Source organism: Heptranchias perlo, chromosome 11 (assembly GCF_035084215.1).
Source record: "Heptranchias perlo isolate sHepPer1 chromosome 11, sHepPer1.hap1, whole genome shotgun sequence".
Classification (NCBI taxonomy): domain Eukaryota; kingdom Metazoa; phylum Chordata; class Chondrichthyes; order Hexanchiformes; family Hexanchidae; genus Heptranchias; species Heptranchias perlo.
The window spans coordinates 52006566-52032611 of NC_090335.1; the positions used below are offsets into that span (position 1 = coordinate 52006566).

The window sequence follows — 26046 nt, forward strand, 5'->3', positions numbered from 1 at the left end:
ATTGTGTCCAGTTCTGGGTACCGTGCTTTAGGAAAGATGTGAAGACCTTAGAGAGGGTGCAGAAGAGATTTACTAGAATGATTCCAGGGATGAGGGACTTTACTTACGTGGATAGACTAGAGGGGTTGTTCTCCTGCAAATAGAGAAGGTTGCAATGAGATTTAAGAGGTATTCAAGATCATGAAGGGTCTAGGCAGAGTAGATAGAGAGAAACTGTTCCCATTGGCAGAAGGGTCAAGAACCAGAGGACAGAGATTTAAGGTGATTGGCAAAACAACCAAAGGTGATATGAGGAAAAACTTTTTTTTACATAGGATCTGGAATGCACTGCCCGAGGGGGTGGTGGAGGCAGATTCAATCATGGCCTTCAAAAGGGAACTGGATAAGTACTTGAAAGGAAAAAAAATTGCAGGGCTATGGGGATAGGGCGGGGGAGTGGGACTAGCTGGATCGCTCTTGCATAGAGCCGGCGCAGACTCGATGGGCTGAATGGCCTCCTTCTGTGCTGTAACCTTTCTATGAATCTATTGTATATGAATAATAAACTGAAAGCATAGGTTAATGCCATTTTGGTTTTAAATAACAGAAACCATGAGTTTTTGAAAGTTTTTGTAAGAAAATTTATTGACATTAAACCCAAAAATGCCAGTAAGTACAAAAAAAACACTACAATACATGAAACCCTCTTATGATAGTACTGTCACGGGGTACACATGGTTCCTCTTATGTTTTCAATAAAGTAGTAGTTCAAAACAAGGTAGCAGAAATACCATCTTAGAGCCTATAACAATAACAACATTTAAAAATAAGAAATACACGGTGCAAACATGTGTGCAAGGTAATACTTCATAAAGTTCTGACACAGATATTGGGATGCAGAAATTGATTAAATATCTATCTTTCAGGCAGGGTCTTCTTTAATTATCTGCTAGGGGAGTTTGGGGGTAGGGGGTTGCCTTGCTAATATTCAATCAGATTCATTACCACATTCTCAGTGAACCAGTTCCAGAGAATAAGCAGAAAAGCAAACTGTAACACAATGGATTGTGTTTTCCCAAGCAATCAAATCAATTGTAATTTGGATCATGCACGGATACTGTGACTGATCTTAACTCTTGAAAGGAAGCTCAAAGGCATTCAAAAGTGGTTCTTCCTATCTCTTCAACCTTGGCTTGTGAACCCACTCTTGAAACTATGGTATTCTCACCTTAAGCATCCTTCTAATTATTGAACACAGCATCGTGCCTCTTTGGGGGTCACCTCAAAAGTTCATGAAACTCCTACCTGGTAGTAGTTGATTGTGATCTCCTTACATCTGACATTAGCTTGAGAAACCTGGACATTATTTCAATTCTTTAGACTAGAGTGCAAGTATGGAAAATTCTGGAAAATATTGAGGTGGACCTCAGACACCCTTTAACCGTGTTTGTGTTTCTCTGACCACTATCCGTCTATATAAGGTCCACTCTATGTAAGATCTAGTCACTGACATGTCCATTGTAAGTGACCCTGTGGATGGAAAGGTATAGTTTTGGTACTAGAACATGAGACCAGAAATAACCTTCGTTGACATGATCCTCAATTTATTTATGAAGTGGCATACTTGGAATGATGTTGATTCATATTACATTAAATATGTCACTGTTTCCCAGCAATTGTCAAACTCTGTAGTGGATACTATCAAGACTTTACTACGGTAACAATCACAGTTTACAGTTTCACATTACAGTGCTGAATACTCTCTTTCAAATGCTGAGGAAGCACTTTGAAACTAGAGCTTCCCATGGCATTCAGATTCCCTTTTGCATGTTTATCAAAGTGGGTGACTTGTTTCAAATGGATCTTAGCCAATATACCAGGGAATATACCAAGTATATTGGTATAAGGCAATTTCCCCTATTTTGATACCATTATACCCCTAATTATAGCCTGTTACCACCAACTTCTATAGGATTTATATTCTATCCTCAGGCATTCAACCTTTTATGTTAACATTGTGGAAGTTATTTTTAACATAGAAGAGTTTAAATAAATTTTGGACACTCCAAAGAGATTACAAAAAAAAGCTGCAAATATCATAAAAATTATATATAAAAACAGGAAAGAAGGAATGTAGCACCTTTGTGAAATGTCAATAGAGTGCTTGTAAACCTTTAGGGAAGATGGCTGTAGTTATGTTTCCCATAATCCTCTGCATGACCTACAAAACATGGGAAGGATTCTACTCTTGAGTTACATCTTCTGGTATAACCCAAGCGGGCAAGGATGGAAAATTCAGCAGGGACCTGTCCCATTGGATCTCTGCCCATTTCTGCCCTTGTAGTGATCTTCTGGTGTCACTTCTGCTGGATGCCAAAGTGCATGGCCAAAAAGTGGAACCAAATAAGGCAGTAATGACAAAGTGACATCATACATTACATTTTATGTCATTACTGGCATGGCAATACTAACTGCTAGTAATGTCAGGATGTTACTAGTATTCAGCTTTGCTCGGGCTGGCGGAGGTCTTTTAAAAATTAAAATGTCCACCCAGGGAGCGGCAGTCAATCGTGGGGTGATTGAATGCCCCTCTCTTACTGGCACTGCACCTGAATTAGCAGAAGGCAATCGCTTTTCCCTGGCATGGAGGAGGATGGCCTCTTTAAACTGCTACAGGACCCAGAATCTTGTAGTAGCAATTTTTTTCTTCACCTCCCCTCCAAGTGTGCTCTGTGGCACAGGCAGAAACTCTACTAGAAGCCCACCAAAAATATTTAATGGTTGGCCCCGAAAAATTCACTAGGAGCAGTGGTGCAATTGTCATGCAGATGGCATTTCCATCCCACTACATTTATGGCTGTATAGCCACCAAAAAGGGAAACAGACTCTAGGCTGAAGGGATCCAAAGTGTGACACAGCCAGAGCCAAACTATACAATTTTTTTGAACCACACTCTGTATTAGGCACATTATATTGACTATTTAATCTTTTAGATATTTATTCATAAGGAAAATTATCTAATTTTTCATACACTAACTTACTTCCACCATCTAAGGTTTTGTGACACCACAATTCTGGGTCTATTGAGGGTTTTGGTTATCAAAGAGCACCAAGAAATGCCATCACAATTTTACTCCATGTCACTGAACTTTGCCAGCTGAAGATCGCCATATATCCACAATTCTCTGTGTTCTAATTCTAATAGCCGATTAATCTTTTCAATATTTTTACTCCATCATTCTTTTCAAAGCTGAAGCCAGGATTTTAGGACTTACTGGGAAACTTTAATATCTAGAATTCTGGTCTGAGGTGCTGTCCCACGGGGCTCTGTTGTGCAATACAGAGGAATATAGGTAACTAAAAAAGGGGGTGGGGAGATGTTTCCCACCATCTTCCATCACAGGACTATACAGCTGTTGCAACTCAAACCAACAGTTTATCATTTATAGCTAGCTCTTTTGCTAAACCCTTGTTTAACATTACAGTACTTTACAAGAAGTCTGTTTGAATAAAACCAAGGACTCCCTCCATCCCAAAAAAAGCCCAAAAAATACTGTTTATAATGTGTATATATATTTAGTAGTGATTGTTGAAGTTCCAAGTGTTTACTGGTAGGTTGAATGGAGAGAAACGTGTGGAAAAAAAATCATTTGTTTCTCTTCCAATCCCTGTATTTTTATATGTCCTTTACGTTCACTTTCTTAGCCTTCTCAGCAGTCTCCTAAAGCAAAATAGAAAAATAAGCCCATTATTACTTTCTTGAGCAGCCAGCCCAGAAACATTAGAGATAAATGTGCAACAAAAGCCTTAATCTAGCATTTTGCAGGAAGTTTGGTGAATTGATTGGCTGCTTTAGATTGTCATATCTAAATCTCAAACCTAAGCTGTCCAATGGCAGACTGACAAGTTGTTATAGGATATGATAAGTTCATTTCAAGTTTGAATTACCTCTGCCATTTTAAAACTTTATATACTGACACAATGGAGATCACCACTATAAAAGGGACTTTGGAATCACTTTTTCAACTACACAATCAGCATATAATGGAGAGAGAAAAGACTGCACTTGATGCTCATGCTTTTGTCACATCAAAATCATTTTGACCAATGGGTGCTCACAGAATGTGACATCCCGGCATTTTCCCTTTCATCGATGCCATGAAAGGAATATGTGTCTGGTTTTAAGAACCATTAGCATTAAATTGAAGTATTTAGCACACACTTGCTTTGGCATTTACTTTATTATATCACATCAGTGTAATACTTTGAAGGAGAAAGCTGTTATTATTGAATAGTGCTACGTGCTAGTGAGCACAGAAATACGAAGATAAGGCAGGTTAATGCGTGAATAGAGACATGGTGCAAGAGGGAGGACTTCAGATTCTTGGGGCATTGGGACCAGTTCTGGGCAAGAGGGACCTGTTCAAGATGATGGGTTGCACCTTAACAGAGCTGGGACAAATGTCCTTGCGGGGAGGTTCACTAGTGCTGTGGGGAGGATTTAAACTAATTTGGCAGGGGATGGGCACTAGAAAGGAGAAACAAAGTGCACAAAGGTTTGGGAGAGATAGATAGCATTAGAGTAATAAATAGTACAGTATTAGGTGAGATCAGACTAAGAGAGAATACGAGTAGGTCTAAGATAGATTTAGAGTGCATGTGTGTGCACAAAGCGTGGTAAATAAGGTTGGTAAGCTGCAGGTGCAAATAGCCACATAAGAATATGATGTAGTGGTGATAACAGATATCTGGCTCAAAAAAGGGCAGGATTGGGTACTAATTATTCCTGAATACAAGATGTTTAGGAAAGACAGGGAGGGGAAAAAAAGGTGGGGGGATGGTAGTATTGATTGAGGAGAATATTGCAGTGCTGGAAAGAAAGGATGTCCATGAGGGGTCAAGGACAGAATCTATTTGGTTAGAGTTAAACAACAGAGGCACCATTACACTACTGGGTGTATTCTATAGGCCATCAACTAATGGGAAGGATACAGGGGAGCCAATTTGTATGGGAATTACAGAGAGGTGCAAGAACTATAGAGTTGTGATAATGGGGAACTTTAACTATCCTAATATAGACTGGCATAGTAATAATGTAAAGGGCAAAGAGGGGGAGTAATTTCTGAAGTGTGTTCAGGAGAACTTTCTTGATCAGTATGTTTCTGGCCCAACAAGGAAGGAGGCATTGGTGGATCTAGGTCTGGGGAATGAAGTGGAGCAAGTGTCAGTGGGGGAACATTTAGGGAACAGTGATCATAGTATCATAGCGTTTAGATTAGTTATGGAAAAGGACAAGGAGAAATCCAGTGTAAAAATACTTAATTGGAGGAAGGCCAATTTCAGTGGGTTGCGAACAGATCTGGCCCGAGTAATTTGGAATTAAAGATTGGCAGGCAAAACTGTAGTCGAACAACGGGCAGCCTTTAAAAAGGAGGTGGTCTGGGTACAGTCTAGGTACATTCCCAAAGGGGAAAAGGTAGGGCAACCAAAGCCAGAGCTCCCTGGATGATGACAGAAATAGAGAATAAGATGATGAAGCAGAAAAAGATGTCAGGTTGATAATACAAGTGAGAATCAGGCTGAATATGGAAAGTACAGAGGAGAAGTGAAAAAGGAGTTAAGAGAGGCAAAGAGAGAGTATGAGAATAGACTGGCAGCTAACATAAAAGGGAATCCAAAAGTCTTCACTATTCATATGCCTATAGAACGGCTGGTAAGAGGAGGGGTGGGACCGATTAGGGACCAAAAAGGAGATCTACGCATGGAGGCAGAGGGCATGGCAAATACTAAATGAGTATTTGCATCTATTTTTATCAAGGAAGAAGATGCTGCCAAAGTCACAGTAAAAGAGGAAGCAGCTGAGATACTGGATGGGCTAAAAATTGATGAAGAGGAGGTTCTAGAAAGGCTAGCTGTACTTAAAGTAGATAAGTCACCCGGTCCTGATGGGATACATCCTAGGCTGAGGGAAGTAAGGGTGGAAATTGCAGAGGTGCTGGCCATAATCTTCCAATCCTCCTTAGATATGGTGGTGGTGCCTGAGGACTGGAGAATTGCAAATGTTACACCCTTGTTCAAAAAAGGGTGTAAGGATAAATCTGGCAACTACGGGCCAGTCAGTTTAACCTCAGTGGTGGGGAAGCTTTTAGAAACGATAATCCGGGACCAAATTAATGGTCACTTGGACAAGTGTGGAGTCATAACGGAAAGCCAGCACAGATTTGTTGAGGGCAAGTCATGTTTAACGAACTTGATTGAATTTTTTGATGAGGTAACAGAAAGGGTTGATGAGGGCAATGCGGTTGATGTTTATATGAACTTTCAAAGGGCGTTTGATAAAGTGCCACATAATAGGCTTGTCAGCAAAATTGAAGCCTATGGAATAAAAAGTAGTGGCAGCATTGAGACGAGATTGGCTAAGTGACAGGAAACAGAGAGTAAGGGTGAACAGTTGTTTTTCAGACTGGAGGGAAGAATACAGTGGTGTTCCCCAGGGGTCGGTACTAGGACCACTGCTTTTTTTTTGCATATATATTAGTGACTTGGACTTGGGTGTACAGGGTACAATTTCAAAATTTGCAGATGGCACAAAACTTGGAAGTGTAGTAAACAGCGAGGAGGATAGTAATAGACCTCGAGGATACAGACAGGCTGGTAGAATGGTACAAATCTAAAGGGGGTGCGGGAACAGAGAGACCTGGGATACATGTGCACAAATCTTTGAAGATGGCAGGACAGGTTGAGAAAGCGGTTAAAAGAAGCATATGGGATCCTGGGCTTTATGAATAGAGGCATAGAGTACAAAAGCAAGGAAGTCACGTTGAACCTTTAAAAAACACTGGTTCGGCCACAACTGGAATATTGTGTCCAGTTCTGGGCACCGCACATTAGGAAGGATGTGAAGGCCTTAGAGAGGGTGCAGAAAAGATTTACTAGAATGGTTCCAGGGATAAGGGACTTCAGTTAAGTGGATAGACTGGAGAAGCTGGGGTTGTTCTCCTTAGAGCACAGAAGGTTAAGAGGAGATTTGATAGAAGTGTTCAAAACCATGAAGGGTTTAGATAGAGTAAATAAAGAGAAACTGTTCCCATTGGTGGAAGGGTCAAGAACCAGAAGACACAATTGTGAGGTGATTGGCAAAAGAACCAAAGGCGACATGAGGGAAAACTTTTTTTTACGCAGCGAGTAGTTATGATCTGGAATGTGCTGCCTGAAAGGGTGGCAGAAGCAGATTCAATTGTTGCTTTCAAAAAGTAATTGGATAAATACTTGAAGGGAAAACATTTGCAGGGCATGGGGAAAAAGCAGGAGAATGGGACTACCTGGATTGCTCTTACAAAGAGCTGGCATGGGCTCGATGGGCCGAATGGCCTCCTTCTGTGTTGTAACCATTCTATGATTTAATATAATTAGCGTACCGATAATAGCCAAATTTTGATCACCTACTCAAAGTAGAATTTCCATATTTGATATAATTATTTTGGAAACGTGCACTTCCCAGTTGTGTAATTTCTCACATTGATGAGTATTAATTGAGCATTGCCACTGATTGGGGCAGTTTTAGGACAGTCATGGGATGGTCTGGTAGGGATATAATTCAGGCATGCATGCAGTGTGTATAGGATTTGAGGTACATAGAGAAGAAACCAATCTTCCATGAGTGCCGAGATGTGGACACCCACTACCGTTGAGCCTTCCCGTAAGTCTCAGATTCCAACTGTACTAACCTGGTGCTTGTTGAGCTCATGAACGTACTTTGTCCATTCATCCTCAGTCATCTCATCACCTGCAGTTGCTTCTGGCTGCTCCTCAGAGAAGTCCTTACTTTTACCTTCAGTGAGGAAGCCAAAGAAGAAAGCAATAGTCATCAGAGAAAGAGAAAATGCAAGACAGAGGAAAAAAAAAGTGAGAAAAAGTGAATAAACTGAATCAGATGTAGAAGAAAAGGAAAGATAATTAAACAAAGACAGAAAAAGGTACGATAATAGGGAAAAGGTAATCAGGAGATTAAATACATACATATCCACTGCTTCTCCAAGAAACATGTGTTCTGAAATTGCAGTGTAATTATTAGTACCTTTCGGAGCACCTAAGGGCGAGTCTGATCCACAACTGTTCGTTAGCTGATACCTGACTGGTCTGATATTTGTTGAGTTATTTTAAAGCCAATGTTTATTGATAATTGATGGCTTTTCTTGACAATTTAAGGTTTTTCCACTACGTGGAAAGGGTCAGAGGAAGATACCATTGCTGAATGTTCAAGTATTTTTTTGGGCAGATTATCCTTTTGAAGTACTTGGGTGTAAAACAGAGGTTCCCAAACTGGGGGTCGCGTGACAAGGTTATCAGGGGGTCGCAAGGAGGACGCAGCTTTAACCCACTAACAGGTTATGCCTGCAATATGCATTTTCTCCATTGGTGTTACTGTAGTCCTCCCCTCAACTCTTACAGGCTGATTCCTGTTCCTGCTCTCTCCAAAACGCAGGCTTCCCCTGCAAATAGTTACATCTTACAGGTATTTTCAATGCTCTATAGCTTAAATGTGTTTCTTTCAGTCAACAAGAAAAGTTGTTTGCTTTCTGGTCTGTGTCTCTGTGCAGCATAAATTTCTTCTTGGAAGTGCTCACGAACCCCGGGGTCCCCGATGCCACAGAGAAATAAATAAAGAGCAGCAAGTCGGTGCCCCCCCCACCCCAACTCCACTTCAAAAACTGTTAAAAGTTTCTTTGCCCTGAATTATGCGGCTCTGTAGAATGTTTTTTTTTATCCCAGTATCAAAGTCCTCATGAGCCCTTGGGTCCCCATGTTATTTAGAGGGAATAGATCAATAGCATTCCCCCTTTAAAAAATGGTCTCAACCTCAAAAATTACTTTATTGCAGAGTGCTCTGTACCTTTGTGGAAAGTTAATTTTGTTCTGCTTGGATTTTGTGTTACTGCTTTATTGGCAACATCTTAAATTGAGAAATAAAATAATAAACAGCATCCACACTCACTGTTCCTCAATATTGGCACAAAAAAATAAATTTATATTTCTCCTCCTCCAAAGTAACCCAACACTTCGTTATTCCCTGTTCCACCCCCAAACAACCTGACCTGAGATACACTCTAGTTCCATTTGCAGATATATGTGGGGAGAAAAAAGGCAAACTGACACCACCCACCCCCTGCCTGAGACTGAGAATCCTGTGAGAGAACAATAACAGTATTATTTCTAGGATAACATTTCAACTCACCGTCACAGGTCATGGCAGTACACACCCAGTTGCCGCAGGCACAGACGCAGCGGTTACACTCCACTGTAGTCTCAGCTCCATCCTCATAGGTCTCGTCTTCCAAGGCACATTCTATGACACAGCAAAGGAAGGACACTTTTATATTCACCTATGAATGATGCAGCCACACTATAGAAATACATAGGACATAGGGTATAACTGGGGTGTAAAATTAAACCACCACACTCGTTTCAAAATCAACAAAAAAAACTAACCTATGAAAGAGACAACAAACCGCTCAACTTTCTGCACTGTACAGTATGGTCATCTCTCCTTGGTTCTGTTACTCAAAATGGGGATCCTGATGCAGAAGTACAGCAGAAACTCTATTTTGCTCAAATTTTACCAAATGGTATGAAAATGGCAGCACCAAGAAACAGAAAATAGTAAATTTAAGCTAGAGCCTTGCCAATAACTTAGCACTACTAAATGTGACAGCTTCCCATCAAACCTCTTAACATCTCATTTCAGGCAAGTGTTCCAAGTGTTTAAGTTTAATTTTTACCAATAAACTGAATACCAGAATTCAAATGGTCTTATATAGCGCCATCTAGAGGCTGTGGTGTATGTAGCGCCCGACAAATACAATAACAAGAACCAGCAGGTGAACTCTGTAATTTAAATCACTGCGAAAAGCAATGCTACTGACTCGTGGTTTTCTTTTCCCACCTCTTTCAGGTGTCTGATTCTCACCCTCCCTATATCTTCCTCTCCTCATGCAATCCCCTTCAGTCAGGAGAGCTGAACAACCTGTACCACAGTTGGTTGCGCCCACAACATTTCATGGTCAGCTGATAGGAGACAGCATTGTACTGCGGCAAAGCAGATTGTTCCAGAACCTCCACAAGACATAATTCTTTGTAACATTTTAGTTCTTTAATTATCCAGCTGCTTGGCTGTGAAATATGTGACACCAATTCTAGTGACAGGCCATGCCTGGATATGAACCATAGAAGCTCACCCAGAGAATAAAGTCACTCAAGTAACAGGCAGGAACTGGGCTTTGAACTTTGAAAGGAGAATGAGCTAGCTTAAGCAACAGGTCTTCTGCGAAAGATTCTATTATAGACTGCATCTTAGAAGTACGATGCTGTGTATGTTGGAACACTATTTTGTAGATTAGAGATTACCAGTTTCAAACTGTCACCCACTCTATAATGTTAGATTCACTGCACTGGAGAGCTATCAGCTGGGGCCATGTATGTCCCTACAGGTGAGAGAAAAAAGTCAGAAAGGGACACACAGTTTCTGGGAGCAAACTATCCAACTTCTCCTTTTAGTAGTAAAGGTGTACAAATGGGTAAAAAGCATGCATGTCCTTCAATGGATGGTAAAATAATTTTAAAAATGATTTTTTGAAATATGTTAGCAGAGGTTAAATGTTTCATTCTTCAGCTTTCTATTCCTCACCTAAACAAGAATTTTGATTTTCATCCTGGAGTTTTCTTTTCAAGAATATGACTTAAAGTGATCTGTGTAGCTCTCCTGATCACTGACTGGGTAAATCCGTACACGGCCTGGTACCGAACTACTGAGACCAGAAAGGTCCCAGGTTAGATTCTTGCTCTATGCTCAGTTGGGGTAGTAATGTGGGGAATGGGAAGCTGCCTACAACTGGCCTCAGCACTCTCTCAGGTTAGGAAGGGGGTAAAAATTAGTTGCTGCTCCTCAAATCAACATCTACATCTGCCCCATGTTGAAAGTGGGATATCAGGAAAGCACAAGATCAGGGTTGGTTGTGAAAAGCACAACAAAACTCACTGTCCAAGCTTCCACATGAAGAATGGCCACCTCAGTGAAATCAGGAACCACTGCCAAACATGAGTCACAGTAGAAGGGGAAAAAGGGAGGAAACTGGAAGGCAGAGAGAGAAAAAATACCAAAAAGAGTATTCTCTGCATTAGCTGTAGAATGATTCTAGTTTGTACTTACTTTTCTCAGGAGGGATAAAACCAGGGTTCATGCAGTTTAGGAACTCATTGAAGCTGAGTTTCCAGTCAGCATTCTCATCAGACAGCTCAATCAGTGCATCCACACACAGACCCCTACAAAACACCACAGGATGCATTGTTTAGTCTTACTTAGAGTATGAGCAACAATGCTGATCATACCCAATAGCATCAACTTAGAAACTCATCCAACAATATCTAACGTTAAAATTTAAATCTCCCAAATAAACAAGAACAGCATACGACGGAACTGAACATCCGTTGGCCTTTGATCCCGACATATCCCAGTGGGCCGATCCTGGCATTCGCTGCTGCACACCCTGTCAGAGTGTCTGGAGTGGGGAGGTTCCCTTTTTTTTCCACATAAAGCTAGCAAGGCTGTGCCATGGCAAGTACATCTCAGGCACCTGCTTGGGGGGGGGGGGGGGGGGGGCGGGCAAGGGAAGTTGGGGTTGGTATTGCCGCAAAGGTCTGCCGCTCAAATAGGGTTTGGCAGCCCGAGCAAGTGGGTGTCTTTTAACGAGGCGGATTTCTAAACTTTGCCTGCCATTTGTCTCCGGGTCCCAGGTGCAGGTGGATTCCACTTCCGCTGGCTGGTATGCCTACTTTCACTAAGCGTACTGGCAGCCTGTGGATCACAGGCCAAGGCTGAGGAAACTCTCGACCTGAGAGATCCCTTCTCCAGCTATGCCCCCTCTGACGTGAGGGACCATGTTCGTGGGTAGGTGAATGTTCCGCCTCAAATAGGCCCTTGAGGAAACTCTGTATCTGAGTTCCAGACTAATTTGAGGGCCTTCCACAGTATTCCACCCGACTTACAGTTTCTCAAGGCCAATTGGCACACCAAATTCTGTGATGATTACTGTGTAAAGCTGAAACTGCTAGAGAATTGCAGAAAATAAAATTAATGAACGTGCAAGAAGCAGTTTTGGTTTTGGCTATTCTGTATGCACGAGTGTATATCAATCCTCAAGATTCCAGGGAGCAGTTTTCAACTTCCATTATCTTTAGTTTTTCTCCCCTTGTGCCATCTGCTGCTAGACATGATCCCTCATCTGGTTCACCTGGATGGGGGCTTCCTGATGACTTAGTCCCTTCATATCTTTTCAGTTGTTAGGCTCTCCCATAACTCCAGTCAAGACACTTATGTCCACCTATTCAGATAGTCAATCAATTGCAACATTCCCCTTGCTTCACGCCTCACCGAAGAAGTTTGTTGTCATCCTGATCAGTATATGAGGTAATGTTGATAGCAGTGTCATTGTGTTCTACGAATTTCAGGAACTCATTAGAATCTAGGTAGGAGTCACCATCATCATAATTCTGTCAAAAAGAAAATGAAAATTCTTGCTGTTAATTTTTCAAGCACCAGAATATTCCAAACAAATCCAAAGTAACCTAAATATGTCGGGGTAGAATTTTTGAGGGTTCCCATGATCGTCTGCCGTCAGCGGAAACTTTGGAGAAACAGGGCTTCCATGGATCTGCCGAAGTTACGGTGGATGATTGGGAGAACCCCTGTGGAAATTAATGGTGGTACAGTGCAGTTTCAAGATGTTCAGCCAAACTTCCACACACCAGGCAACGTACCAGAATTTTCTCACACAAAGCACTTCTAGTCAGGGAGCACATAACAATTTTGAACTATGATTTTCTAGGCTCAATTTCTCAGAACTTTACTGCACCCAGATAATGCTCCACATGAACAGCATTTAAAATTTACAAATCTTGTGTTAGGGAATACCTGGCAGCTGGGATTTTCTTCCCTAGTGGCACAACGGGGTTTCTGCCCGCCCGAGTGACCCCAACTAAGCACAATTAAATTTCCTGTCGATACTAAGACCGCCATTGGAGGTTCAGGAAATACGTGTAGCAGCTTAAAGGGGCTTGGGCAATTAAACAAATTTGCTGGCTTAGAGATCCTGGCCCAAATCTGCCAATGCTAAGAGGCTGTTTCCCCTGGCTGGAGAGTCTAGAACTAGGGGACATAGGGCATGATTTTAATCCCGAGCCGGGGGGGGGGGGGTGGGGTCAAATTGAGGATGGGAAATCCGGAAGTACGGGTTTCCCGGACAGCTTTACGATTTTGACGTAAGGAAGTCTTTTATTTTTTTTTGTCGGTTTGCCGTCCGACTGGCCGGCCTGATTGACAGGCTGGTCTCAGTCGGACGGGGTGGCGGGTCATGGATGGGCAGGGGCACTGATGGGCATGGGAATGTTTCGGGATCGAGGGTCCTCACGGGGGTCCGCGATCGATTTCGGGGAGAGGGGGGGCCGGGCCACAATTGGGGGCGGATCAGAGTGGGGGGGTCTGCAATTGTTGGGGAGTCGTTGCAGGTAGGCTTGTTGGGCCTGGGGGAAGCACTCCTGCTCCTCTGGGCCCACATGCTGTGCCTGAAAGGCACTTACTTGCAGTTTCATGCTTTCTCACCTCCTCTCACGAGGGTTGTGAATCTTTGGGATTCCCGGCCCTCAGGGGTTGAAATTGCAAAATCTGCAAAAGTGGAGGCCCGTAGCCTCCTTGAAAGGTTTTAGTGACCAACCTGCCTCCTGGGAGCAGGTTGGTCACCTGCCCAAGTGAAAACCGTAAATGGGCGGGTTGGGGGCAGGTCTGAAATGGTCGCAATTTTGAATGCCCTCCAGCCCATCCGTTTTTCAATGTTAAAATTGTGCCCATAGTCTCAGGAAAAGGGGTTGGCCATTTAAGACCGAGGTGAGGAGGAATTTCTTTACTCAGAGGGTTGTGAATCTTTGGAATTTTCTACCCAAGAGGGCTGTGGATGCTGAGTCACTGAATATGTTTGAGGCTGAGACAGATAGATTTTTGGACTCTAGGGGAATCAAGGGATATGGGGAACAGACGGGAAAGTGGAGTTGAGGTTGAAGATCAGCTATGACCTTATTGAATGGCGGAGCAGGCTTGAGAGGCCGTATGGCCTACTTCAGCTCCTATTTATGTTCTTATGTGCAAGTCATCAATGGTCCCTCCATTGACTCAACTCCCTACTTTGTGCATTTGATGTGTTGTACCTGACCCAGAAACACTGGTTGCCTGTGATGGTCTGGCGTTCCTAGTGCCTAGCGCTGATGTATAATAACAGGTATTGAGAGGCCGGGATGTGGTGGGTTGGCTGGTGAGTGAGGCGGGAGGGGAAGTGCAGAGGGTAGTAGCTGGAAAATACCTGCAGGAGAGGTGTAATTCTGGTGCAGTAGCAGGATATAAAATCTACTGCTACTTAAAGGGGCTAAGGTAGCACTGGTGGAAGCTCTGCAGAAACCCTGGAGAAATGCTGAAGTTACAGCAGGCAATTGGGAGAACCCCTGCGGAAATCCAACCTTATTAACTCTGTTAATGAACCAAAAGCAAATTAAACCTGTAGTTTTCGCCCCCAACTTCTTTATATTATTTGCTTCAATGATTTTCCCGTCTTCAAAAGAAAATTACTATTTATGTGAATTGCTAATTTCCTATTTCAAAAAAATAATGCTACTTAATTTTTGAACCCTCTCTCATGTTGGGTCAGAGTACAGATTGTTCTGCATCTAGCTGTGCTACTCCTCACCTTGGTGTGCTTGCTGGTGACAGTGGGTGCAAGACTGGAAAATGTTCCACTTCCCTAACATTCCGCTGACTGCAGCAGCAAAACTGGAAAATGTTTCAAATCTCAGGACTGTATCCTGAGCATCGATGATCATCCATAAAAGATATGAAAAAACAAAGCAAAAGATGCTGCAGTGCTCCATGTCTCAGAAACATACAGGTCAAGGCTTGTCCACGTGCATCTACTTTGTTATTTTCTTCAAGTATATTTTCTATATGTTGTTCCTGTGCTGAAACTTTCAAACAATGCCTGGGAACAAACTGGACTACCAACCTGCTTAAAGTAATAAATATTTCATATCTGTTGGTCTGCTTAGTGGAACACAGTTCTGAGGGGAACAAAAGAACTCTCACTGCCAACAGCCCTATTCTTCAATAACACCAGGAAGCACAAAACGCCTATTTATACGTGTTCTGTAATCGCAAAGTTACTTACTGCCAATGGTTTTAGTCCAACTAAAGAATAAGTTACTGTTACAGAGCGCATTAAACAATCAGCTTTAGATTCCGCCAATATTCCCTGACAACGGCTTCTTAATTCTCTGATTTAATGTTAAAGATTTCTTGGCAACGCAGTGCTTCTACCTCATTTCAGAATTCTCAATCTCTCAATGGATATTTGAAATTCTAGGACTATGGACGAAGACATAAAAGTAAGGATCAAGAACCAAATCAAATGCAATGCTGATCAAAGCAGAACAGTGCTGTGTACACTATCCGCAGAACCTTGGATCAAAACGAGAAGACAGCACTCGAAGGAATTTGAAAGGAAACAGGACCCAACTGCACCATATATCTTGTTGACGGCCCAACGGTTACTTGCCACAATGTTGACCGTTCCATACATACTCCTCACCCAGGTTTGTTCTCATACAAACATACAGCTCATTCTTTGCATCTCATATATACTCATGCTCCATGATGTCACACGTTCAAGATGCAGTATAAAATTGGAGGCTTTGGCACAGTCACGTATTTCGAGGCCCTAACACCTCAAATCATTTTAGAATAGCCTACATGCATGATGCACAGTCACTTCCCGACATGCAGGTTGTGCACATCTGTCACTCTGCACGTGCTCCTTCAACTTCCAACTTCTCAAGACAATTTTTTTATTATTATTCGTTCATGGGATGTGGGCGTCGCTGGCAAGGCCAGCATTTATTGCCCATCCCTAATTGCCCTTGAGAAGGTGGTGGTGAGCCGCCTTCTTGAACAACTGAGTGGCTTGCTAGGCCATTTCAGAGGGCGATTAAGAATCAACCACATTGCTGTGGGTCTGGAGTCACATATAGGCCAGACCGGGTAAGGACGGCAAGTTTCCTTCCCTAAAGGACTTTAGTGAACCAGATGGGTTTTTACGACAATCCGGAAGTTTCATGGCCACCATTACTGATACTAGTTTTTTTTAATTTCAGATTTTAGTTAATTAATTGAATTTAAATTCCCCAGCTGCTGTGGTGGGATTTGAACTCATGACTCCGGAATAGTAATCCAGGCCTCTGGATTACTAGTCCAGTAACATAACCACTAATTTTTCAGCTGGAAAACCAGGTGCCACTTTGAGGGCCCAATCCCAACCTGGATAGCGGCTTGCTTCCTTCATCAAGTTTCCTGTGAAATACCCAATGACGGTCTGGCAAGTTTCACGTCCAAATCTCTCAAAAGAATTTACAAAATGAAACATAAAAGATTATGAGGGGGCTTGACAGGGTAGTTGCTGAGAGGCTGTTTCCCCTGGCTGGAGAATCCAGAACTAGGGGGCATAGTTGCAGGATAAGGGGTCTGCCATTTAAGATTGAGATGAGGAGGAACTTCTTCACTCAGACGGTTGTGAATCTTTGGAATTCTTTACCCCAGAGGGCTGTGGATACTGAGTCGTTGAATATATTCAAGGCTGAGATAGATAGATTTTTGGACTCAAGGGGAATCAAGGGATATTGGGATCAGGCGGGAAGGTGGATTCGAGGTCGCAGATTAGCCGTGATCTTATTGAATGGCGGAGCAGTCTCGAGGGGCCGTATGGCCTACTCCTGCTCCTATTTCTTATGTTCTTAAAATTAATTTGTTTTTGAAGTGCAGTGACTGTAACGTAGACAAAAAGCTATACTTTCGGACTCTCCACTTGGAATGAAAATTTTTATTCATTTTCACTTTAAAACATCAAAGCAAAAGCAGCTGAAAATGCAAATTCTTACAATATTCTGTATATACAATACACGGGTATCAAAATATATTGTAATAATCTGACTGCTTATCCAGCCATATTCCAAAAATTTATCTGTTCTGTTTTCTCTCTATTAAACTGAATAGGATCTTCTCTCCCATACAGTGGCTGCGGGTCTCACATGGAATGCTGTGAAGCAACAAAATATCTTTTGCCATTCATGTCTGCATATCGTTACACGTAACTATCATTACTTAAGGAATTTACTCTAACAACAACTCAAACAAAACTGAAAACACTAAGAATATACAGCAGAGCAGTCAACATCTAAAAGCGAAGCTCAAGTAGAAATCCACCCATCTTTTCTCTTTCAGATACTGACTGGCCTGTCGTGTATAGCCATTAATTCCTGTTTCCATTTCAGATTTCCAGCATTCACAGAATATATACATATATAACAAAACTCCTGAATTTAGACCTTTAAAATTTAATGGTTGTGAATACTAATACCCTGCGTTATTACACTGGGAGGTCATATTTACCAGGTCTTTTAAGCACAAAATCAACCGTGTCAGAAGTATTTAGGTAAACCTTGCCAACAGCACAGTTCCAAAACTTTGCTTGCAGGGGGGCCTTTCACTGTATGATACTGCATAATTGTAAGTGTAATTGCAGGTGTCCATAGCATGACTGAGATCATCTGTATTGCTTTTTGGATGACAATAACACATTGAAAGTTTCACAACACATACCCCCTGTACCATATTTCAATTAATGGTTCCTTTTAATTATTAAAATCAGGACAGACTCTGAGCCAATAATGAAATGAATCTTCTGTCAATGCTATTTCCTTGTGTGTGAGAGTACGGTTTGAAAAGAAATACAAAGAAAGGAAAATGCCAGGAAAGGGGGAGTGGGAGGAAGATAGGGATAGCCTGCACCATCCTCTCTAGGAAATGTTGGAAATAAGCTTTATTGTGTATTTTCAGACAGCGAGCCACAAATGAGCATGGGGGAATTAGGACTTGATGGGAGATTCTCAATGATGACATTTCCTAAAACTCAAAACTTATTCCGACTGACCTAACACTTTACTTTGACCCACTGAGGAGAAATGTAGGGGTAAATTTTACAAATTAGCATTCCTGGTGCAGAGCTTTGCATGAAAGGGGCACATACTGGGAATTGGGACATGAAAGTTAGTGCAGCTTGTCTGATTTAATTGATGGAATTAACAGACGGAAAATCAAGCAAGGCATGCTTACCTCCACACCAATTACACTTTGTGCCAGGAGCACTAATTCATAGATTCCACTCCATAATGACTAATGCTTAGACACACATACACGAGCTTCACACAAACAGTTATTAGAAAATAAAATGCTGTATCGCAAGTGGTTATTAAGACATATTTTAAATGGAACTGAATAAATATTTGTAAAGGAAGATTATAAAAGGATACAAGGAAAGAGCGTTAGAGTAGCTCGCTGCAACTGAAGAGTTAACATTGCCAAAGGCATGGTGGTTCAAATAGCCTCCTTCTTAGCTATAATTTCTATGGATCTAAGTCCGCTGCATCACATGATGTTATATATCTTTGACTCCTGCACTGCTATCATCTTATTTCATTGTCACCTGTACTGCTCAGTTCACAACACTGACTTAAGGGAAAAAAGTGAAAGAAATAATAAAATTTAAAAATAATTATAAACTAAAATAATATGGAGAATAATTCAGTAATTCAATCTTGCTTAGCTGTAACCCTATAACAAATTGCTACCCTTTTTGGTATTTTATTAAGGCAGAGTCCATGCCTACCTTGAAGTATTTGTTGAGAATGTTTGTGTAGTTGATGCCTTTGGAGAACCACCCATCAGGGATGATTTCAGTCTCCAGCCATTCCATGACACGACGCCGGAGCTCATCACGGTCTGACTGGTAGCAAACAACTAGAGGAGAAAAGGTTTGATGTTAGTCAACAGCTCTTTCCTGTCAAAAGACCAGAGCATGAAGAATGACCACTGCAGTGGAATAGGACTATAGTAGGAGAATACCATAAAATCTAGGGTACCAGTTACAGCTTCAGTCAGATATAGGTTGTCTACATACAGAATTGATTTACAGCCCAGTGTGTAAAAGTAGAACAAATTGTATTCTGGACTTTACATCACTTTGAGACTTAAAACTAAAGACCATCGAGGGCAAAGGATCATTTTACCAAAGACGCCAGAAGAGTTGATCCTAAAAAGCCAACTAAGTTCAGAGTGGTTCGCTTATCCCTACACCCCTGGAGTCTGGGTTAGGGGTGCAGTGTTGATAATCTTAGGAAAAGAATAAGCATGAATAAAAAATGGAATTTCCCCCCTTTGTACTCAGGTGGACTTTCTCACTAAATTCATTTGCCACAAACTCTTCAGTTGTACCTAGTTTCTTAATTCAACATTTTGTTCAATTGGATGGAATCCAAAAAATATTGTAAAACTGTAGCCCCTTTCATAATGCAATAACTATAATAAAGCCATATTAGTCCTTTAAATCTATCATCACAATAAATGCGATGCTGAGAATCAGAACAAAGAAGTCTTCTCATGTTTCTCTTTTTCTTTCTTACGTAACAATTAAATGACTGGTGCCAGCATATATTGAAGTTCCTCTATACTTGAGTGACAGTAATAATTTAACTTTTTACTTTGTATCCACAACATACTTTTTAAAGCTTGTTTGAAGCCAAAGGGTTGTCATGTGCCTATGGGTATGATTACTAGTATGAGCTGTAATTATTATAACAAGCTTTCCATGCAGGGCACAGTAGGAGGAAATCTTATCAATATCTAGAGATTTAGCTGTCATTTCCATAGAAAGAGCTGATAATTACAGCACTCTCATTAATTAAGATTACTGGAAATACTGACCCATGATCTGAGCTGTTCTTATCCACTACAACTGGTGCAGTTCACTGCAGGTCCAGTCAGGCACTAGAAATGCCATGCTAAGTGAAACTGCTGTAATCTTTAACTACTACAGTCTGGTGTTGGTGCAGGACTAAAAGCAGCACTATCTTGTTGAGTGGTACTGATCTACAGTACAAGAACTGCTGCAGTACACTGTGGGTGTAGCACCTGGACCATAGTTACAACACTAACAGGCGCTGCTCCAGATTCTGCAGTATATTGTGAATGCATAAGAACATAAGAAATAGGAGCAGGAGTAGGCGATACGGCCCCCCGAGCCTGCTCTGCCATTCAATAAGATCATGGCTGATCTTCAACCTCAACTCCACTTTCCAGCCTGATCCCCATATTCCTTGATTCCCTTAGAGTCCAAAAATCTATCGATCTCAGCCTTGAATATACTCAACGACTGAGCATCCACAGCGCTCTGGGGTAGAGAATTCCAAAGATTCACAACCCCTCTGAGTAAAGAGATTTCTCCTCATCTCAGTCCTAAATGGCCAACCCCTTATCCTGAGACAATGCCCCCTGGTTCTAGACTCTCAGCATCTACCCTGTCAAGCCCTCTCAGAATCTTCTGTTTCAATGAGATCACCAGTCCTTCTTCTAAACTTCAGCGAGTATAGGCCCATTCTACTCAATCTCTCCTCAAAGGACAACCCTCTCATCACAGAAATCAATCTAGTGAACTAGATGCAGCAACAATACCATAACACTACCCGAACCTACCAGAATTAGCACAGTACATTGTAGGTGGACAATTGAAAGCAGGAATGTCATACTATGTGACATTTCTCTACCCTAAAGGAACTGTTAAAAGTATTTGGAGCAGAAAGGCCAAGCTAACGGGCACAGCTCTAAAACAGTTGCATATCACAGATGCAGAGCTGGAATTGCCATGCCATTCAAATCTCTTCTGGGTTACAATACAGCACTGCATACAGAAGAATAATGTAAAAATGCCAGTTCAACTACACAAATTTACCTGAACCGTGGTAGCACACTCTATGGGCAGGTCTGAAGAAACTTTGCTGTCCTACATGATACAGCCTTCTGTAATTAACACAGCGCACTATGTTCACTTTGGGTACAGGATTGTAAACAGCAACGCCAGTCTTGTGATACCCTACAAGAACACTCTTGGTGGAGGATTAGACTGCCATCCTAGCTGCTGAAGTCTACTGTAACTACTGCAGATGTAGAACTGGTTACATATGCACCTTATCACCACTGAAAATCTCTGAAATTTGTTACGTGCAAGGTTGAATCCAAGAGAATGCAGTGTAGACAAGTCAGCTGGAATGCTGATATAAAAAGGAAAGATTTGCTAAAGCAACAATGCATTCCAAACGCTAAAAGGAAGGCTGCTGGTTTATAGAAAGTTTAGTTCAGTTGTTCTTTTATTGCAAGTTCTTACTACAGAAATTATCTATTACTAGCAGATGAAACAATGTCAAAACCTCATTTCAGATAGTTGATGAAATGCTGTGACGCTTAGATCTTCATTAAAAACTTAAGTACAACTGGTATGAATGTTAAGATAGATTTTGCATAATCATCTGCTGCTGCTGCAATTAGACCCACTCACAGAGCTCAATGGGCCAGTTTATCACCTAATAGAAATCTGCTGTTCCAGACGGGTTTATGATATTACTTCTTGAGCAGTTATGGGGCACATGACTGCTCAAGTATACTCAGTCTTTAAATGAGCATTTACTTTACCTTTTCCCATGATGAAGTTTCAGTTGGAGCACACTTATGGATGAGTATCCAACCAGAGAAACAAGCACATCCAAATATTCCCAGTCTCACTAAACCAAACTGAATTCTAATCTGTCCTGTGAAGCAACATATCTGGTCCGGATTGTTGCTGCACTGTAACAATCCAGTCAGTGATGATACTGATATGAAGCTGTCCATGTTGGCAAGCCTCATAACGGTCCCATAGTAGACGGAGGAAAACTATCTTCAGCCTTACTGAGTATGATTAACAGATACCATAATGTGGATGAAGTCACAGTTAAATCCATGGACAGTCACACAGATATTAAAATCTCACAGAAATAGAACGTATTCAGCTATCCTGTACCTGGACTGCTGGCTGCTGCTATGACGCTCTTCTTTTCTGTAAAAGAAACACAAAGGATTCTATGTACAAGTTGTACATCTGGAGGAGTGACGAGATAATGCATAAAATAGTCTGTGTTGGTGTCTCATATGAAATGCTGAATTCAAAACTATTTTTCCCTGGTTTACCTTCACAATGCCCGTCGTGAGAGACCTGGACCTTCATGCCGGTGAGGCATGCATCACGGTGCAGCTCGCAGTGGTTACGATAAGTCTTCCCATTGCTTCCACACACCACTCTCTTGTGATGCTTGCATTCCTGAAAAAAACACACAGCTGCATTAGAAAGCAACAGCACCCTTTACGCTGTGAAACTTTTTTTTTAACGCAGTGAGTTATAACGATCTGGAATGCACTGCCTGAAAGGGAGGTGGAAGCAGATTCAATAGTAACTTTCAAAAGGGAATTGGACAAATACTTGAAGAGAAAAAATTTACAGGGCTATGGGGAAAGAGCAGGGGAATGGGACTAATTGGATAGTTCTTTCAAAGAGCCGGCACAGGCATGATGGGCCGAATGGCCTCCTCCATGTACTATGATTCATCTTGCTCACTGTCAGTCATCGTAACCGAGACCACTATCTGGAAACTGAGATGATACTAGAACTGAGAGGGTATACTTATCAGGAAAGGCTGAACAGGCTGGGGCTCTTTTCCCTAGAAAAGAGAAGGCTGAGGGTGACCTGATAGAGGTCTTTAAGGTAATGAAAAGGGTTTGATAGGGTACACAGAGAAAATGTTTCCACTTGTGGAGCAAGTCCAAACTAGAGGTCATAAATATAAGATGGTCACTAATAAATCCAATAGGGAATTCAGGAGAAACCTCTTTACCCAAAGAGTGGTAAGAATGTGGAACGCACATTTCCACAGGAGTTGAGGCAAATAGCATAGATGCATTCAAGCGTACAAGGGAGAAAAGGAATAGAATATGCTGACAGGGTTAGATGAAGGGAGGTGGGAGGAGGCTCCCACCTCCTTTCATCTGTGAAGCATAAACGCCAGCATAGACCAGTTGGGCCAATTGGCCTGTTTCTGTGCTACAGACGCGATGTATGATTGCGGCAGTGTATTGTTTTTAAATAATCCATCTTATTTCTGAAATAACTATTTGACCTGCTCCACAACCTACATTTTTTTGGTAACTGTTCCCCTTTAATTTAGTCATGATGCACCATGAATTGTTACATATTTTCTAATGTGCTGACTTTGGTTTATTTTTTGTTTAAACTTTGTTTTACAACTCTATGATGGCTCATTAAGTTTACCCGGTAAGTAGCTGAGGCATACGGAACAAGGCGGCTCTAGGTGTGACCCCCAGTTTGCGCTGAGTTAGCTGAACTCAGCCAGGGTAACGGTAGGGCTGGTACAATTCACCTCTGTGTCCCTACGAAAAAAAGGCAATTAAAGTTGCCGCTCATGGTCACTATTCAGCAGCTCCTGCTGGAGGTGCACACTTGTCAATATTGGATGAAGACAGCCTTGGGTTCAGCAGTGATGCCTCCCCCAATTGAACAGTCCACCAATGTTCATTGGCAAGCCTTGCATATGAATAATGGTCGCTTGGACAAAGTACCGGGAAAGGTGGGGGGACTTGTGCTGTGGAACAGTATCCCAGTAAGAAATTAATATGGGAAGGGAAGAGGAGAGAAAACTGGCAGAAAAAATATTGGCATGAGAAGAAAAGGTTTCATTTAATGTAAAATTTACTTTCCTCAGTTGGAAGCAGCCAGGAGGTCTATGGTCTATGTCACAGACTACACACTGTTCCTTGATTAGCTGAAAAAAGGTTTCCTTTTTTAATGGGGAGCGAACTTAAGTCCAGCTTTATCTTCCATTAATGTTTTGTTATTCTAAGTTATTTACCCGCTGCTCTGACTAGGGGAGCAAAAACTTCAACTGTGACAGGCAAATTGAAGTGACAGGCCCCATGGCTACTCTCCATGCAGTCTTGTTAGGAGGCAACTGTTCGACATCATAGTGAAACTGAGGCAGACCTGAACGTACGTGCAAGTGAATATGGCTTTTCTAAATGGTGCCATGACTGAATTTTGGCTTAAAATACAAGCTCCAGGGTGCCTGAGAAACAAAAGTGAGGGCCATGAAATTCCTGTGGATTCACTCCACTGGCACAAGTGTAGCAGAACAGAACCGCTGCTCCCCCCAAACCCCAGGCTGGAGACGCCACACAAAATCCTGGAGGGTTGGTAACCCTAGCGCCCGGGCCTGCCATTTTTTGGCCTGACCATGGAATTGGCCCTAGTGTCTTTACCAGGTCTGAAGTCAAAATTACATCACATCACTAGTTACCCAGGATATGACAAATGGTTCTACAGTACCCATGATCCAACAAAACAAATGCATACTGTAAAAACCCCGAGCAGCAATTTTAAGTTCAAAAATTACCATTAAAGTGTTCAAATGACCATTCCTCTTCCCATTATTTTAATTGAGGTGTTAACCTGTTTAAGATAAATGGACAGAGGTGCCATACAAACACATTAAACATTTATCTGCTGTTATTAGCAACAATAATTTCTATAATGTCTGTTGCAGATCAAACTTTCCTCTGGTGGATTTTCAGTAGAACTTTGAGAATGAGCCACTCCTGGCTATTTTGGAAACTGAGGCTAGAAAACGACCCTGTGAAAAGGACATGTAACCTTTAAGGGATCCTGCCCTCTTGAGGAATATAAACCTTTTTTGTTTCTCTGAAGTCTAAGCCTATGGTTACTTAAAGATTTTTCAATCCTTTGAAGGTCTGATAAATGGCATTTTAATAAATCCCCTCCACAGGGCATCCTGATGTTCAAAGGGCATCCTGATGTTCTGTCCCTCAGGAGCTCAGTGATGGCTGTCAGGCAGAACATTCATCAACACATTTCTGTCACACTTTATGAAAGGAGCTGTTGCTGCTTTTGAATTTTAAAACATTTAAAAAAAATAAAAACAAACAAAAAGAAAGCTCTTTCAATTCTCTATGTTCAGTTATGTCACTTTAAAATTACTATTTGGAGAAATTAGGACATTTACTTTAGATGCAGCTTCTTCTTATCCCACCTCCTGAGTTATTGCATACATTATTCTACTAACTGAGGCTGTGGCCCTGGAGCTTTTGCTCAAATAAAGCTCCACAGGGAATTAGGGGTTACGGGGAGCGGGCAGGAAATTGGACATGAAGCTGAGTTCGGATCGGTCAAGGCCCTGTGGGTGGCGGAGCGGGCCCAGGGGCTGAGTGGCCGGGTCCTGCTCCTACTTCTTGTGATGTGGCGATGCCGGTGATGGACTGGGGTTGACAATTGTAAACAATTTTACAACACCAAGTTATAGTCCAACAATTTTATTTGAAATTCACAAGCTTTCGGAGGCTTCCTCCTTCCTCAGGTGAATGTTGTGTTCTTTAGATTTGAGGTTAGGTTCAGATCAGCCATGATCTTATTGAATGGCGGAGCAGGCTCGAGGGGCCGATTGGCCTACTCCTGCTCCTATTTCTTATGTTCCACTACCTCACACACGAGTTGTATCTTCGGAAAGATTCATGACAGCTTTTTAATTATGAATGGCAATATTTATTTTGTTGAGATTTGAATTCTCCTTACAGCAGCGATGACTGGCGGAGAGGGCGGAACCAGCGACTCGAGGCCCGAGACCAACAGCGAGAGTGGGACCAGAGGGGTAAAAAAAAACACCTAAAGTGACGTCAGCTCAAGGGAAGGAACTGATTGGTGAGTAGCTGACGAGTGTTTTTTTTGTCCAAATTAGGGACAAGTCTTAAGTTTATTTCTGGTAAGTTTAGTTAGTAGTCTAATAAAAATAGAGGCATGGCAGGGCACCTCAGTCCTGTTGAATGCACATCCTGTGCCACGTGGGAATTCCAGGACGCTTCTCGTGTTCTGGACAACCACGTGTGCTGGAAATGTCGTCAGCTGGAGGAGCTCGAGCGCCGGGTCGCAGCGCTTGAGCAGCAGCTGACGCCACTGAAGTGCATCCGCAAGGTTGGGA

At 42.0% G+C, this 26046-nt stretch overlaps 1 protein-coding gene across 2 annotated transcripts in view; it reads right to left on the minus strand.

Annotated features, from left to right (window-relative positions):
• Nucleotides 1–596: 596 nt before the first annotated feature.
• Nucleotides 597–26046, minus strand: part of fstl1b (follistatin-like 1b) — a 587712-nt gene continuing 562262 nt past the window's right edge. For both annotated transcript variants that reach the window (XM_067993032.1, XM_067993031.1), the window contains exons 4-11: nucleotides 22178–22307; nucleotides 22011–22046; nucleotides 18789–18919; nucleotides 12407–12525; nucleotides 11186–11298; nucleotides 9215–9325; nucleotides 7707–7810; nucleotides 597–3700 (exon numbers count right to left, since the gene is read on the minus strand). In XM_067993032.1, the coding sequence (XP_067849133.1) occupies nucleotides 3656–3700; nucleotides 7707–7810; nucleotides 9215–9325; nucleotides 11186–11298; nucleotides 12407–12525; nucleotides 18789–18919; nucleotides 22011–22046; nucleotides 22178–22307 (789 nt within the window). In that variant the 3' untranslated portion in view covers nucleotides 597–3655. The remainder of the gene's footprint in view (nucleotides 3701–7706; nucleotides 7811–9214; nucleotides 9326–11185; nucleotides 11299–12406; nucleotides 12526–18788; nucleotides 18920–22010; nucleotides 22047–22177; nucleotides 22308–26046) is intronic.